Source organism: Diadema antillarum, unplaced genomic scaffold (genome assembly GCF_040938485.1).
Source record: "Diadema antillarum isolate AM-2024a unplaced genomic scaffold, OU_Dant_1.0 scf00000062, whole genome shotgun sequence".
NCBI classification, from domain to species: domain Eukaryota; kingdom Metazoa; phylum Echinodermata; class Echinoidea; order Diadematoida; family Diadematidae; genus Diadema; species Diadema antillarum.
Genome location: NW_027270951.1, coordinates 2,664,942 through 2,682,752, shown reverse-complemented (window position 1 = coordinate 2,682,752; position 17,811 = coordinate 2,664,942). Strand labels below are relative to the sequence as shown.

At 38.9% G+C, this 17,811-nt stretch overlaps 1 protein-coding gene across 1 annotated transcript in view; it reads left to right on the top strand.

Annotated features, from left to right (window-relative positions):
• The window catches only part of LOC139716191 (guanine nucleotide-binding protein G(s) subunit alpha-like), a 91,776-nt gene that overhangs the window by 21,240 nt on the left and 52,725 nt on the right, over window positions 1-17,811 (top strand). Inside the window, exon 5 of the mRNA XM_071627758.1 lies at window positions 10,389-10,486. Within this exon, the coding sequence (XP_071483859.1) occupies window positions 10,389-10,486 (98 nt within the window). The remainder of the gene's footprint in view (window positions 1-10,388; window positions 10,487-17,811) is intronic.

The following is a 17,811-nucleotide window of genomic DNA, read 5'->3' as shown; positions in this document are numbered from 1 at the left end:
GAAACCATCGTCAATACATTCAGTACACGTAACAGGCGGAGGCAAAGGTACATCACAGAACTATATACACACAGTGTAGAGTGTGTATAGAGTTCTGCGAGGTACATTGTGTGTGTGCGTGCGCGTCCGCCGGAAGATGTCAGAGATTTCGCTGCACCATCATCTTTAGTATCCCCCAGTGTCTCTGCAAGCTAAAAGATGGAAGATCGAGAAAGCAGGAGGCCAGCGCAGGTTCCGTGAATATTGAAACGCTCGGCTCTTTCGTCACGCACAAAAATGCATTATGCATGTGGCTAATTAATTTTTCTTTTTCGTCCTCGACGTCGACACGGAGGCGGAGAGGGGACGAAACCCACGCCATTCGATGTAGGATGCTCTCCTGCGGCCGACGGCACCGGTCGCAACTGCCCGGAGCCGACGGCTCGGGAGGAGATAGAGAAACCAGCAACGCCGAAATAAAACAGGAAATACATAAGGCCGCGACAACAACAACAACTTCGAGTATTATAGTATAGGATACTCTGCATGCACGCAATCAGTAGAAGTGTATCTAGTATACAAATATACTTTGCCTTGAGTTTCTGGTTTAAGATATGTGCAGAGGTAACTCCAAAGTATTACTATTCACTTGGGGGCATAGCCCCAAAAGTGAATAGTACTTTCAGAGGCATGAGGCCTATAGTTTTGACCAGAAACTACAAATTAGGCAGAGTGCTTTGGGCAAGATTTGAGCATTTAAAAGGAAACGATCAATATTCATGAAATAAAATAGATTATTATATAGATAGATTTACATGTATAAGCATTTTCCAAATATCGGGTATAAAAGTGCCCTTGTGGTTTTGATTTTAACATCTTACTAAAAATGAATATAAATCTAAAATTGACACCATGATGTAAAGGAGATCAAGCTCTACAATGTGATACCAAGAACTCAATACCCCTTTTTAAAGAAAATGTGATAGTGCCCTTCTAGTTCTCAGCTGACAATTTTTTATTTATTTTTAAAAAATAAAGAACGTAAACAAAAGAACGGGAAAATGTGATGCGAGAAGTCGTGTGTTCAATGCAATGTTGTGGAGGAATCCTATGTACCAAGCAGCCCATGATGTCAGAATGGCTTTGCGATGTTACATTTATTTGTTAGAAATTGTTACATTTCACAGAGTGAATGTACAAAGCAGTGCTCTTGATGTTAGAATTGCTTTGTGATGTCACAATTGTGTTGTTGGAAATCGTTACATTTCTCAGAAGGCTCGGTCAGACTGGCAAAAGATCGACAAGTTTAAGATCGCAAAGTTTCAGTTTCTAGTGGTCACACTGGCAAAAGATCGAGAAGTTTGGCGGGGGTGGGGAAATATCCCTAGTTGGAGTGGGAAGTTTGGCGAGAAGTTTGCGGTCACACTGGCAAGACTTCGAGATCTTGATCGTGATTCTCAACTTTTTGCAAGTGTGACTGTGGCTATTGAGACAGAATGAAGCAGTATGCAATGTCAGAATTGCTTTGTGATGTCACAATTGTTTTGTTAGACATTGTTACATTTCACAGAGTGATGGTAGAGAGCTGGGCGTGATGTCAGAATTGCTTTGTGATGTCACAATTGTTTTGTTATAGAAATTTTTACATTTCACAGAGTGATAGTACAAAGCAGCGCATAATGTCAGAATTCCTTTGTGACATCATTTCACAAGTACTGTATGTACGCCATATATTTAGCGAGTCTAATCCTGACAATTTCATGAGTGGTTAAATTTGCGATTGTGGAGTACAGCACTGAACGGAGAAGTGTATGTGTGGACTTCACATTCATATTTCCTTGTGTGTTTGAATTTGCGAATAACACCTGACTCGTTAAATTTGCGAAAATAAAAACCCTGCAAAATATTTTGCTTAAATACAGTATTATGCATACTATTTGCATATGGTATCTATACTGTTGGCAAAATGTTGTCATAAAAGTGACATTTTGCAAATAGTAGGTCATGGAGTATCAAACATCCCAACATTCTTACATAGCTCTGAAAAAACCTATAATCACGGAAGCTCTTTCAACCAATCACTGTGGGATAAATTTTTGATCCAAAATGCAATGGGGCCTAGACCTATGGAAAATGCATGTAGATTGAGGGGTCCATTTGCTATGACAATTAGTGTATGCTCTGTTGATGCGCCAGTAGTGGACTTAATATTATTTGCGGCCTCGTTGAAACAAAACTTCACTCTGGATAATTTAGTACCGGTATCATGTTCTGTAATCAAGTATAGTGCGTGATACAGCATGACGTACTACATGTAATTATGTAATAAAGTATACAGAGACAATGGTCAAAGTTATTGATGTACGTGTAAATACTATCTTGTAAATTTTTCTGTCCAACTGAATGAACCATCAGATTTGGGTGTGTCTTGCTTTGTTCCAGGTATCATCATCTTTTTATTTTTCCCCAGAGTGAGAATGGGTATATTCATCAATTTACCGTCCATCTTGGATGAGCTATTATCAAAAAGCTCAAGGGTAGCTGTAACGAGTTCACAGGCATTTGCTCCTGTTGTTCGCATGGACCTTACATCCTGATGTGTTTACTCCTTATGTTGGGCCACAAACATAAAAATCTAAAGATACAATTAAACAACAAAGACTGCAAGCGGGTTGTTGATGTTTACACCATGAGTGCTTTGCATGTAAACAGAAGCCATGCAAAGTCATCACATCGATTACAACATGGATGGGCCGTGAATTGCAAGATCTGCAAACAAAAATAGTCACATTGCTTTGAAATTCTCTGTCATGATTTCCAAATTTAGGAATGGTCCGCCTATGATGGGGTCGTGAGCATCTTAGATCTTAATGCATCATGTTGTTGTTTTCCAATCTTCACTTTTGTCATTTCTAGAATGACCTGTACAGTGATAGTGATGCAGCCCCCCCCCCCTTTTTTTTTTTGTTTTCATTTCAGTGCAGCTCTCAAGAAATGTTTACACTATGAACCTAAAATGTGTATTTTGAGTCCATGGAGTCGATGACTTTATCCAAACTTAAAAGTAAGACATAGTTCTCAGAAGGGCTTAAAAATAATTTTCAAATCTGCCATATGGAATTTGCTTGCAATATATTGAAAGGGTCTATCAAGAAACTTATCAGACTGATGTGATTTGCTAGGTTGACGAGTTGTTTTTGAATATTTTGAAATCATAAGTGTAAAATAATTTCAATCGTAGTGCACGAGTTTTGCTCCTTAAGTGCCCTTCCCATTCAGCAGTGGGTTGGTAGAACATTAGAAGTACAAGTATGTGATGATGGGATTTTGTCCTAGCAGTGATATTGAATCATGTGCAGCTAAGAGGCTGTTGCTTGAGATTCCCTCTCGTACGAAAGATACTGCTATGGCCTGATGTATTACAATCGATGTGATCAAATATAAAACATCACATACCGGTAGCAATCACGATCGGGTATGCTCGGAGACTGCAGTACTTCTGTAGTACATTTTTGGGTAATTTGCATTTTCGTCATTACCCATCTGAAATTGTGTTTTCTCAGCGTTATATCACACATTTCATTTTGCATATAAATGCCTACATTGTAGAATAAAATTCAATAGTTTCTGCAGGCCTATGAGAGCTATGTTTTGCCTTTAATTTTGCACTATTCTTCCAGTAATGCTGCATTTAGGCCACCATCTGCAGACTGTCCCTTTAGGGATCAGATGCAAGCCTGCGTCATTCAGTGCATTTACGCCAAACTTTGGGCCGGCCTCAAGCCTGCTGTAAATAGGGTCCCAGCTCCTGATGTCTAAATATCAAATAATGCGGATGGGCAGTGGGCGAGGTGCTATTCAGGAGCTGCCCCATTCAAATGTCAAGGGTGCTGAAGAGTGGGCTAGCAATGCAATGGACATGATTTTCCTTGATAGCTGTAGTAGCCTTCAATCACCAACCCCAGTTTTGGTTGGTCTTGTGAGGAGTTGGAGAAAAGATACACATACAAATGTAGTGCTTTGTCTAACTATTGCCATTATCATTAAAAGAAGAAAAAGAAAGTGCAATTTGAATTTCACTGCCTATGTGAATGTAAAATTAAAAGAAAAACTCAAAAGGAATTGTGTCAGAGTCTGCCCTAGATGGGTAAAAAGTAAAATTGAAGTTTAACAGTTATTTGGAGCAGAAATTGACAGACAGAGGAAATAAACAGAATCTGTAGAAGTGGAAAAAGGTCAAGACATTGAAGAGGACGTAAGGAAGGACAGAATGGCTAGTGCTCAGAGGTTGTGTTTTCTGTAAACTGTGATTCATCCGAGATCACCTTCATTGCAAGCCAACTGCATTGATTTGTTTCCCCACTTCCATGTAAATTTGAGTACTCAGCTGAAGCCATAGAAATTCCATTAATGTGAGGAAAGTGTACATACAGGTTTACAGGACTTCAATTTTTCATTTCTTCCTGGCTTGTTTAACTTACATTAAGGACCTCTGTCGGATGGCCTTCATTACTGAAGACATCAAGAAAGTGTGTGTGATTCTAGTGACCGCGATAGTAGAAATTGCATTTCAAATCAGAAAGTGAATTGGATTGAAGTCTCAACGAGTTTAAAAAGCAAAACCCATGAAATGACTGGCAATGGCCTGTCACTAGGGGCATGACGTGGTGGTGTTTCCAGCCAGCAGTTTCCCTGCAAAGACCCACCCAATTTCTGTTCAAATCCATAGCACAGATTGACATATAACCTACAACGTATGCTGGTTTTAGAAATAAAATATTTCATATTTCAGAGTAAAGTAGCCTTCTTATTTTGAATAAAATAGGAAAGATGTCTTCTGTAATTTGAAGAGAAGGATGCTGATAAATGGAAACTTTCATGTGTATTCATTACCTACGATCCCGTTGCACAGATTATTGAGGAGCTATTCATATATCATCAGTTTCATACCAATCTTATGATTCTGTGGCTGCTATTCATTTCACATTCATTGGGTGTCTCTAGATAGGAAAGCCTTGGATCAATCATCTGGGGAAGATTGTACAGTGTACATGAAATTCAAAAGTGCCCCATTTGATAGCAAGCCTTTCAGCTCTCGACAGGTATGCATGTAAACTCTCCCTCACTTCCCCGTCCCCTGCATTTGTGTGAAGTTTGTCATGAATTTCTAAAATCGCGAAAGTTGGGAGCAAGCACGATGATAACTCAAAGAGTTCATTTGAATACCGTCGTCACTCAAGACTGCAACCGACACTCAGCATGTTTTTAACAGACGAAAAAGAAAAACTGGCATGCCTACTTTTCTCATAGTGCAATTTGTGAGTTTCTCAGAGTGTGACTGCATGCAAAGATAGATTAGTGAATGTGGGTATGAGAATGGCAGGGTGACATGCCTCGCAAACAAAATCTCACTTTAAAGGGGAAGGCTAGTAACTGATCAGTGGGAATCAGTGGAAATGCTGGGAGATGATTGTTCCAATCCTTATGGGATTCATTCAAGAGTTCATTGTATATCTATTGTTGTGTGAAAATGATTTGATTCAGAATGGTCTCATATTCAAGTAATGTGCAGTTTAATGCTTCCAGGTTAGCGTCCCTGGTCAGTGACGGAGCATTAATGCTCCGTCACTGACCAGGGACGCTAACCTGGAAGCATTAAACTGCACATTACTTGAATATGAGACCATTCTGAATCAAATCATTTTCACACAACAATAGATATACAATGAACTCTTGAATGAATCCCATAAGGATTGGAACAATCATCTCCCAGCATTTCCACTGATTCCCACTGATCAGTTACTAGCCTTCCCCTTTAATAGAAAAGAAAAACATGCAGCATACACAAGAAGTACATCTGTCAGGGTGTTCAGACACAAAAAAATTTATACTAGAAAGGTATAGCTATACCAAAGCAGTATAGCCTTACGATGAATTTATACGTCTGAACACTGACTAACGAAACAACGCATAACAAAACTACGCATAACAAAACGACATATAGCGAAAAGACGGTCAGCGCATCGTTTCGAATGAGAACTCGATAACAAATCAGCATTCCATCGTGTCCATTGTGTGTCTGAACATATGGCAACCATAGAACGGTATAACTGGGCGGGGCTTAATGGGAGAGCGCACGAAAGGTGACCCTATTACCTGTCACTCATGACCATAACAGCATACGTAGTGAGAAACTGTACATCTATACGACATTTTCCAGAATGGTCGAAATTAGCATCTGAATGGTCTGTCGGCTGTATGACGATTCTTTACACATCGCTTCTTTATCGAGTTTTGGTATAAACTGGCTTGCGTCTGAACAAGGGGTGTGTGTCGTGCAGAATCCTGTGTGCGTCTGCCTTGCTGTCTTGTGTTTATCTATCAGTGAAAAGAAAGAAAGAAAAGAGGTCGATAATCAGCTTAAGCATGTTTTATTCCTGACAGAGAAGACAAAACTCAGAATACAAAGGGTATCATTTCATGCAGTCTGAGTTTGATGTCACATGTTCCCTGCTTAAATAGAGCTTCCTGTCGATGATGCTGTAAAAGTGAAAATTTTTGCAGTGGGGAAATATTTAGTGCCGAAATAAAACATGCAAACGTTGCGCTTCTTATGCAATTTCTCTGGTAGGAAGCCATAGTTTGAAATTTGTACAAAAGAGAGTTATGTAATGTCTCATGTGAGGAACTTAATGAAGAGTTGATTTTTGCAGTGCATTGATAAGCTGTTCTCAAGGGTAGCATACCACTAGGCTAGGTGTCTTCATAGGAAATATGAGCTTATAAGCAACACCCAAAGAAGCACTGCCCTAGAGTTTAATTCACAGTATTTTTTTATATTATATGGCAAATGGCACATTTTCTCTAACTGTCGGGGAGTTTGATTTTAAAAGCTTTTTGAACAAGATTTTGTGGGAATATTCTCTTCTGCTTCTCTCAAGAAAGCTTGAAAGTTTTTTTTTCAGCTGTTGTACATGTAATTTCAGATAATGTATCTGTAATTATCTTGTGTATGACAATAGAAGAGAATATTTGTAAGAATAGAGAAATGTTCAAATGTTTGAAAGTGTTCTGACCTAGCGATTAGCTGTTGACTGCACCAGACTCTCCTGGGTGTATTAGTAAATGGAATTAATTTGACCTATTCATATTTGATTGTTGGGTCCATATATAGGGTTTTGATGCAATGAAGGCAAGTCCTTTTGGCTGCTATGAATAATTGCTCCAAAGAAGTATGTAAGTATGGAAACTGGTGTATGAGGAGAACTTGCTTAAAGGGACTGTACAGTACTTGTTGAGGTCGGGATTCATGTTTTAAACAATCTGAAGTGAGATAATGAGAAACCTCTTATAAAATATGAAAGAGCATGTAATTTTAAGAAGGATTCAATGTTTATTGGATGAAAATGGGTTTTCAAATGGCTGAGATATCCAAAAAAGTGGTAATAATAAAAGGCGACAGGCCACAACTTTATTAGGATCTCTTTGTTTCACCTTGTCTTTGGATATCTCAGCCATTTAAAAACCGATTTAAATCAAATAAACTTTTGATACCCCTTAGAATTGCATGCTCTTTGACATCTCATAGAGTGGTTTTAGAATATCTCGCAAAACGTTAAAAGCTAAATCCTCACCTCAACCAGAACTGTACACACCCTTTGAAATGGTTGCAAGCATTCAATTTTCTGGTGTCAAAGTTGAAGTCAGGGGGCTTTTTTGTGACTGTAAAACGAGGAATGTTTGCATGCATTTTAATTTCACGAATTTTGCAAGTGCCAACATTCGCGAAATTAAAATGCACGCGAAATTTCTTGCCTACACAATATGCATTGGACACCAGTGGCAATGCGTGAAAAATTTTCATGCCACAAGAAAGTTCGTCGGCTCCAATTCGCAAAATTTTCAGGCCGTGAATATATCATGTTTTACAGCAGGGCTGCATACCAATCCATTTTTACTACTGGTCCGACATGTCTGTCGGACCAGTAGGTACCCAGTTTTTCCATTTTTTACTGGTCCAACAGTGATTTTTACTGGTCAGGGACTGTCGGACCAGTGCCAGTGTGCAGCGTTGTTTTTACAGTATCTCAACACAACTCTTGTTCTGCATTACTTATACTAGAAAGGAAGGAAAGAAAGAAGGCAAGATGATGAAAAAAACAAATTTCAAACATTATGTTACCATGTGAAGTTTTGTCTCTAATTATTATTGATTGCGTGAAATTTGTGTAAAAAGAATGCCTTGCCGTGTGGCATAGGAACCTCTACACTGTGCCAGGGATTTGTTGCAATTCAAGTTCTGCAAGTTTGATTTCTCTGCAACTGGTCCATTGATTCAGTCATGGTGCATTGCTTTTGACTGGCTAGAAACAACTTCACGCTACAGAAAAGATTACAGATTGTGACATGGGATGCCAAGTGATGTTTTCGTTGTAGCGGTACAGCTACATGTATGGTCTACATGGTGCTCATAGTACATAAAGCATGCAAGGCATACAATGTACAGTCTGGAAATAATGTTTAGTTTCTCCATTTGCATTATTCATGTAGTATCGTGACTGAAAACCTATTTACACAGGACTGACTTTTTTCGGGGGAGGGGAAGATGGGATAAGGTTGTGCACATGTAAAATATGATAGGATAGAAACAATGATAAATTGAATCTTAAGTATCTAAATGCGCATCTTGTGATAATTGACAACAGATCCTACCCTGGGGACGCTGAAACAATCACTTGCGTGGTAGCTAGTAATATAAACTACCGCGTGCCAGGGTTCTGTTTCACTTCTCGCGCAATCTATAAATAACGATATTGCTACTAATTTTAGCACTTTGCAGGAAGTCCAAACGAGGAAGTTGAAGTCCCAAATGAGTGTCCCACTTTAACACAGAGACCCACAAAAAAGGGATTCTGTTGTAATGTGCAATATTCTTGTATTTATGGGCAAAAGCAGGATACTATGGTGCATTTACTCTGCCAGGCTCTGCTCTCTTGAATTTACTGTAAATTTGATCTGTCTGTGATATCCGTCAAATCCAGGTGTTTAATTTGTCCCACATGAGATCTGACACTAGAAATTAGAAAAAGTATCAATTCATATTTACATACAGTATCAGGGTAGCATCAGATGCCCTGTCACCTATATTTGCATTGGTAAGAAAACAGCAAAATGTATGCCAGTTATGTCATATTTCAGAACCACCATATGTTACAGAGATTGCCTTGTATTTTGCAATTTGCTAAATAGCATTTACAAATTATACAGATGTGTGCAGCTGTTTTTTTGCTTAAGAAAAGACACAAATTTCAATTTTCACCCTTTTAAAGTACCAGTAATATACATATTTAAAAGAAATATTTCATATAGATAGAGAGGTACAGACAGGAAACAGAGTGTGGGTCATTCTACAGCAATTTGTTCCATGCAGTCACATCCTGTTTGGCAGTTTTTTAGCCATAAGTGTGTCTTTTGTGAATACTTTTTGACACTCTGTGTAATAATCACTGTTTTAAATGATCAGAAAAACAGAATTTTGGCAGAATCAGTACTTCAGAGAAAATTGTTTGATATAATAGTATGGATCTGTATATGATCGGCCTTTGGTACCCTTGAGTACCAAATAGAAATTGGCCATTTTGTTTAATTTTATTATCATTTTTTCTTTTTTTATTGCCGTACCCTGGGTTACCAAAAACTAGATAACATGATTTTTAACAATGAGCTCAGCAGTGCAGCAGCACCATAACATGAGCGCTCATCACACACTGCACCAGTGAGATTTCAGTGTCACACACCGACAGCAGCACCGCACTATGCCTCACCAGTCCATACACGGAAGATGTAGAATAATATTTTAAAAATTAATCATGGGACAAGTTTGTGGATTGAAATAATCTTCTTCTATATTACTGTTTAAGATTGTAAAACATGTTTTGAAAACAGTATGAAAATTATTATTATTGTGATTGCAGTAAAAAAAAAGTCGTAGCAGAGCTGATTACAGTAAAAAAAAAAGTCGTAACAGAGCTGAATACGTACTAGGATCATTGTCGCCGACTGCTAAAATTGACTGTGTGTAACCGTACATCTTACGAACACAAGATGGCACTATACAATGTCATTTCCCGGGCAATGACGGTACCCCAGGGTATGGCGTGGTGCATCTTATAGTAAATTGTTTTTCTTTCAGCTAATATGTCATTTTTCTCTTGAATTTTGTGCATTGTCTCAGAGGAGGATTTGCATTGTTGCCGTGTATTTATAAGCACAAATCCTTGGTACCAGGTAGGCGTAATTGCTTGTAGTATGTGCACGTCTTGACTTCTTCGTATCCATTACCAAGAAAACTATAGTACGCATCAGTAATCATTGCAATTGATTTCTCTCATTGTTTCATTTTTTTGCAGGAATTCTGGGAACACACGAAACATTTATGGGAAGATGCCGGGGTGCAGGGCTGCTACCAGAGGTCGCACGAGTATCAACTTATAGATAGCGCACAATAGTAAGTCTTATCCTATCAATTAGAATCCTTTACCTCTCTGCTTCTCTTTCTCTTGTATTGATATACACCTTGTATACTACATACGTATGTATGTATGTACATGTATGTATATACATTGTGTGCAAGGATCGACACTAGCAGTGGCCCAGGGCCATCAGAAATAGATGTCGGGCTACCACTCTTTAAGAAAAGATATGTTTTGGTGGCCGGATCGGGTCACTAAATTTCATTGTCGGGCCACCAAAAGAAAAAGTTAGTGTCAAGCCTTGATTAAAATGTACATACATCCACATACATACCTATGTGTATATTGATAGATCGAACATTTGAAATATTTCTTGTGACTACGTATTAGGTCGGAGCGTTTCTATGAACATTTTTAATATCATATTCAGCATTCAGTGAAACATGCCTGTGATGTAGGATATTGTTGACAGGCATTGCAAAACAAGTGTTTCCATGAGTGTGAAATACTTTGCTATTTTACAATCTGGGTATGTTCTAGATCTTAAACTGTTCTTGGTTATAAAGGTGACAAGACTGACATTTATTGTCTGTGTGTGTGTGTGTGAGTGTGTTGTGTGTGAGTGTGTGTGTGTATATATTTCCAAATTTCCTGCAAAGAAAATGGTGACTTGTGGAATCATGTTTCTCTGATGCACATTGTACTACTTCTACCACAAACTATGGAGTTTGTAGAAGAGATGACTATGATACGGATGTGAAATGTGTGTTTGTTTGTTTACCGTGGTTTCTGTGATGACAGTACCAGACAAAGCATGCTATAATTAGAGAACTTGCCTTGGTGCCTCCAAGAACTCAATGCCACTGTACTCACCCTGTTCTTGCTTCTTCCAGCTTACAATGTATACCTAGACCTCTGGTTTTGCTCTTCTGACGATGCTCCAAATTGGCGTTTTTTCTTTGCCGTGCGAGGGGGGTTTGATTCCTCTGGCAGCCTTCCAGAGCTAAATTTGGCAGGAAAAATGTTATTTTTTAACGAACACTTGCATCGGCCGTCTATTTTCAGCACCTGGCGGGTTTGGGAAAAATCCGGTGCGCTTAATCATCACGCCAGCAGGAGAACAATTTTACCATCTCATCTTGACGTTACTGTGTAGAGGGTTGAGTTATTTATTCTTTGTGAAAGGTTAAGCATAAAGCAGTTAACATAGTAGTCACAGCAGTTTTTTTTTTTTCTCTTGACGCAAATGTCACACACAAAGAAAATTAGGTCTTCGAAAGAAGGGGAAAAAGAGAGAAAAATGAGGACAGTAATCGGACAGAAATACACTGATGGAGGGTCATCTCTGAATGTGGCTATGGCAGTTTGATTAGGTCAGGCTCAGGACCGTGGGTAGAAGCCTGTGGTTTGCCTGATGTCCTTTTACATGTTCTGTCACGTGTAGAAAGCATCCTCGGATCTTGAATAAAGGTAGAAGATACATCCCCCCTCCCCCTTCAGAATAAGTTGAAAATTACTGTATAGACAGTGCATCATAGATCTGAGTTGCTTGTCAGCAGAAATAGTCGATTTTGGTCCCTACAGAAATTACTACTGGTGTAGAGTTACATTCAGCCAATTGTTTCTGGATACTTCACCCCTAACCCTTTGAGAACAAGCTGATTTTGCTATAACATGCATTTCCCATAGACACCTGTCCGAATATACCCAGGACTGACCTTCAGTGGTTGACGGTTTTCGTTTAACATTTAACCCCCTTTCAGATGAGAGAGTTCTTGTACTAGTATCGATAAACGATGTATGGATATAGGACGTATGGATATAGCACATTTTTCCCGTCTGAATGCGCTCATTTTGATATTTTGTTTCTGTAAAGCTCGTTTTTCTAAATGATGTTTTGAGCATTGTTTCCTACGATTGTGCTACAATTTATACATCCATACAACGTTTTTTTTGCGTGTCTCTGAAAGCTCTTGCTTATCCATACAGCTGTACGTTGTGTAAGTATGCGTGGTTTATTCGTAATGCGTGCTTAGCGCTCCGACCTCTACTACAGATGAGTCCAGCACAAAGTAATTATGAGTATGAAGCACAAAGCCCTCACAAAATTTGTACTGCGCAACAGAGAGACTCATACATGTGAGCTCCCCACATACATGTATTAGTTCAACTGAGCACGATGTCTGAATGCTCCCCATACGATTATCGAATAACGGGATGTTGCGTCTGAATGGACTCCTATCAATACGTAATCCATACATCGTATGAATATACAAGAAGTCGATATGTCCGTAAGGGCCCTTGGACAAGCACTGTATCATTTGCATTATTTGCAGTTGCCCAGATACCAGTAGTTTTGTTGTTTATTTGTTTGTTTGTTTGTTTGTTTTTGTTTGTTTGTTTGTTTGTTTGTGTTTGTGTGTGTGTGAGTATGAGTATGAGTATGTGTGTTCTAGTTTGCCTTGGGCATGCAATATGTGAGAGATGGAGTAATATGGGTAGTGTTTGTAACAGTGATGCCTTCCGCAAGTTGGGAGAAAGGGCTTTCAGCGAGCTCATCTTCTGAGCATTGTGCACGGCATCAGACCCCCTAATTTCATCTGGGTCTATTAGCGCACGCATACCTGGTATCTGTGAGTGTGTGTGTCTAATTTTAGCGAGGGGCCAACATGAAGGTGGATGCAGAATGTAGGGATGTGTATTTATGGACTCTGTGTGTGTGTTTGTGTGTGTGTGTGTGTGTGTAGGTATGTATGGATGTATGTTCTGTGATGGCATGTGAATGATGACACATGTTTAAGACAACTGCGCCTGGCCTCCTTCTTTTTATCAGTACTGGGCTTGCCAAGTGAGGCAAGGTAGCGGCTGTCTGTCATACCACATACAAATAAACATCTCTTTGGTTCATTTGCTACAACGAGATAGGAAGAGATTGCTGAAGGAAAACGAGACTTGTCAAACTAAGTGCAGTGGGAGGGGGGCAAACCTCCACTAAAGGCTACAGGGCCAATAACACCACAACGCTGTGCACATATCCTCTAAAGAATAATAATAAAAAAGAAAAAAGATGGATCCAGAGTATGATCATTATGACAAGTACACACTATCACCTTTTCCTTTTTACCAAAATGGGCTGAGGTATCCCGAAAATTTCATCACAATCTGTGCATAAGTTTTCATGGAGCATTGCTAACAGGCAAACAAACAAGCAAATGGCATTCAAAAACATTGCCCACTTTTACGTAGGTGATGAGCAATTACGATTGAGAAAGCAAATAATCATTTGTGACAATTTTAAGCTCAAAATTACAGTTCCTTCTCGTGTGTTTTTGAGTTGGTATCGCAGGAAAATACACACTGTGCTCAATGCTCCAGTACAGGAACTGTTTTGCTTTGCAAAAACTTATTACTAAATATTCACATAAGGACAGCACAGTACATATTGTGCTTGTCTGGCCAAGGCTTTATCTGGTTAGGTAAAAAGAAATCATTTTTTTTTCTTTTAAATGGATGGACTTGTTCCTCAGAAGAATGTGCATTAGGCTGGCGTTCACATAGAAGTATACTATTCGGGTATTAGGGCTCGTTTTTCGAGGGCACGCGAATAGCTTGAATCGAACGATAGGATTTCCTCACACCGGTTCACATAGGAGGGCACTATTTGAAAGTACTCGAATAGCTGCGAAAAGTATAGCAAAGTGGGAATCGAGCTTGTTCGATTTTCTTGCAGCGTATGCCGTCTCTCGTTTATGAAATAATGACACTTTTGGTCTGGATTTGCCCTTTAGCAAAAATAAGCATGTAGACTGATATTCTGACGCAGTTTAGAAATTGTTAATAAGATTTGCTGGGATGTAGGAGGAAGAAATCCTCACTGCATGGGATGGTGAGTTGACGGTGCGGGTGATGGTGTACTCGGTGCCCGAATAGCGAATACCGAATAGCGAATAGCGAATAGCGAATACCGAATACTTCTATGTGAACGCAGCCTTACTTGTACTTAAAGCTATTTGCTGTAGTATAGTGGCTCAAAAAGGAGTTGTAGGTCCAGTTCATGATTACAGCTTCTCTATGAGATTTGAATCCTCACTGTGGCTCAGAGGTTCTCATATGGGCAATGGATCATGGGGTGAATCCTTCTCATATTATATGCATTGTGAGAATGTCCAAATGTCCAAACATCAGATGTCCAAAATAAAGGCTTTTTTAATTCAAGCGTAAATGTGATATCTCAAGGCATTGAGTTGTGTCACCTTGAATACGATCCGCTGTGTAACTTGACCATCGAAACCATCCCCTGACTGGAAAAAAATGGCAGTCTTTCTTTGTACCCAAATGTTTTGTCTGCCATATCCAAGAGAAGACCTGGATGCCATACGTACACAAGGAAGTGGCGGCTAAAGCCTTTGCTTGTTCAGTGAAATCAAGATAGGTCAGAGCCTAAAGGGGAACAGAACTACCACATTTTCCTGCGTACAAGCCACAGCCTGGTTTAGTTTCAGGGGCCCACAATTTCCCTTCAATTGACTGGGATGTTCCAAAGAAATGCATATTGAAATAGAGATCAAGCTGAAATCACAAATACGCCACTTCTGCAGTTTTTTCTTTTTTCTTTTCTTTGTTAGCATTTCAATCATTCAATCAATGCAATTTGCATTGTCTTACTGTGGTGTTTGAATAGCAGCGGTAAATTAACAAATCCAACAAAATAATGACATGCTCCCAGGTTCATGAGGTATTCCGTTTGCGGTCTGTCTCTACGTCCATCTATCTAGTGTCTGTTTAAAGGTATTGAACCAAAAGATAAAGACAAACCAAGCCAAGGTTAGGGATAACTGGTTTAGCATAAAGGGTGTGGAATTCAGTCATTTTTATAAAAACATCAAAAATGTGTTGGGTGACTTTGCGGCACTATGTACAGATTGTTAGTATTCTGGAACAATGCACTGTTGTAATTTTACAACAGTACTTGTAAGCAGTGCTGGTAAAAGCCAAGGGTCGATAGGAGGCAGTCAGATTGTAAACGTTTACCCTTACAACAAGAGTGCTTCCATACTTGACAGCATTTCATTGAACTTTTTGTATCAGTCATGTATGACTGTGCAAATTGTCAATACGCATTGCCATAATTTCTTCTCTTTCCAAACTAGAGGCTTGCTGTTTAGTATGGCTGTGAAATATTGTGTATTGTGCAAGAGCTTTTTGCCAGCTATCTATTGTACAGCAAAGTAGTTAATTCTTATGATATTTGCATTGTCCATCTTCTAGTACTGTGTAATTAAGGGTACTGTTTACCATTGGGAGCAATGATTTTAAAAATGTTCAAGTTATCACATTTGATGCAGTATGTGTAGGTCAGTTGAATCTCAAAACATCCTACCATATAAAAATTTTGCAATTAAAGTCTAAAATATAAGGAGATATCACTACTTTTCTTACTAAATCATAACTGTAGACGGTTTAGTCTAGAAACAGTTTTATTACAACTATTGTTCACATTTTGTATATTTAACAATACTTAACATTGATTATACTGATTAACTTTTTTGCACTGGTAGTTTCTATCCCTAACTCACATTTTAGAACTATTTTGAAGCACTAAAGCTTGGGTTTATTTCATCTGCAAATGGTAAATAATGCCTTTAAGGTAGGAGCAAGTGTTTCTTGTATTTATAACAGAGCTGGTATTCCCCATCTTCCTTGTAAATGCCAATAAATCACTTTCACTCCTAAGCAAAGTTTCGACAGAAAGTGACCCTGGTACAAAATTGTGATTCGTGCATGGACTTCAAATATACATTTTTAGTTGTCAAGACCTTGGCAGCGGTACAAATCCGATGTCTCTCCCCCCCCCCCCCCCCCCCCCATTTCCGTGGAAACTTGGAGATGGATTTCATAAAAATATATTTTGTTTTGCATGCAGAGCAGTAAGACAGAAGAAGCATATGGTATCTCACTCAGAATATTTATTCATGAATAGGTAACACATTATATAGACAGTACAGTCAGTAAATGTTTGGAGAAATCAAGCCATTGTTGATGCATTTTTCTATCACTGGTCTGTATTTCATAGAATATTGACCAATGATCAAAATGTTAACTTCGTATGCATTCATCTGCTTTCTCAATATCTTTGTTTGTTTGTTTGTTTGTTTGTTTTTTACTGATCTGCTGCAGTTGTGTAGGTATGTGTAGTATTCTTGACAAACTAACTAAAGTTGCAATAATTATCTTTCTTGATCTGCAAAACACAATTTGCATTATCTGTTATGTTACTGTACAATATGGCATCCTAAAAATGTATATTTCTGGTGGAATTTTCTGCCATATGAAATTCTTGTGTTCTGCATAAATGCACACTTTTAAATATAGGCCTATATCGTGCCTTTGATCCATTCTTGCAGACAATCCTGTTTGAAATATGTGTGTTTGTGTGTTTGTGTGTGTGAGTGTGTGTTTGTGTTTTGTTTGTGTGCGTGTGTATTTGTGTGTATTTTGGAGAAAGAGAGAGAACAGTTATGATATATTACACATCTAGGTATATAGATAGTGCCTATACTGATAATTGTGATAGGCTAATAGATGGATTCAGTTGAAATATAGGCTAATATATCAAATCATTATTTGGCATTAATGTCAATGGTTAGCATGATTACCCAGTTATCCCAGTTTGCAGGGTAGAATCATTGGCATCAGTTGAGAATAGTGTATGTAATCAAGCAAAAGGCATGTGTGAGTTTTTTGTTTTGTTTTGTTTTTATTCTCGTTTTTTATCAAACTGCATGTTATTAGATTAAAACTTGGTAGCGGATCTCACTCATGCCCAGTGTGATAGAGCCTGTGTATATTCGGTCATGGCATTCGTTTGACGGTGCAATGATGGCCAGTACCCGCCATTCCATTTTTTTTTAGTCCAGACGAAAACCTGTAATGATATGTCTTTACCATGCTGTCAGGTGTTGGATAGGACCATCTCTCTCTCTCTCTCCTTGGAACCAACCCCTCCCCTCCCCCCTCCATTCTCTCCTACATAAGCTAGCGATCAATAATGGGCTTCTATAAATAGCAACGCAATTTCCTGAAATAGCCAAGGCTGGGCATTCATTATGGCGATGAGACTGTAGAGTGCTATGTGGGCAAAGGGTGTGTCAGTGCTGTGTGTGAACCACACAGCACGTTCAGGCATGGCCGCTCAGTGTGCCATGATATAGCAGGCTGTTCATCACGTGTATGCGAGAAATAGGGTCTCCCCGGCTTTGCCATTTTCTTTTTCATATAACTAGACTCTCGCCCCACCCCACCCCACAACAACAACAAAGGTAATGATATTGATAATTGTAAACCTGAGAAAAAACTGTGC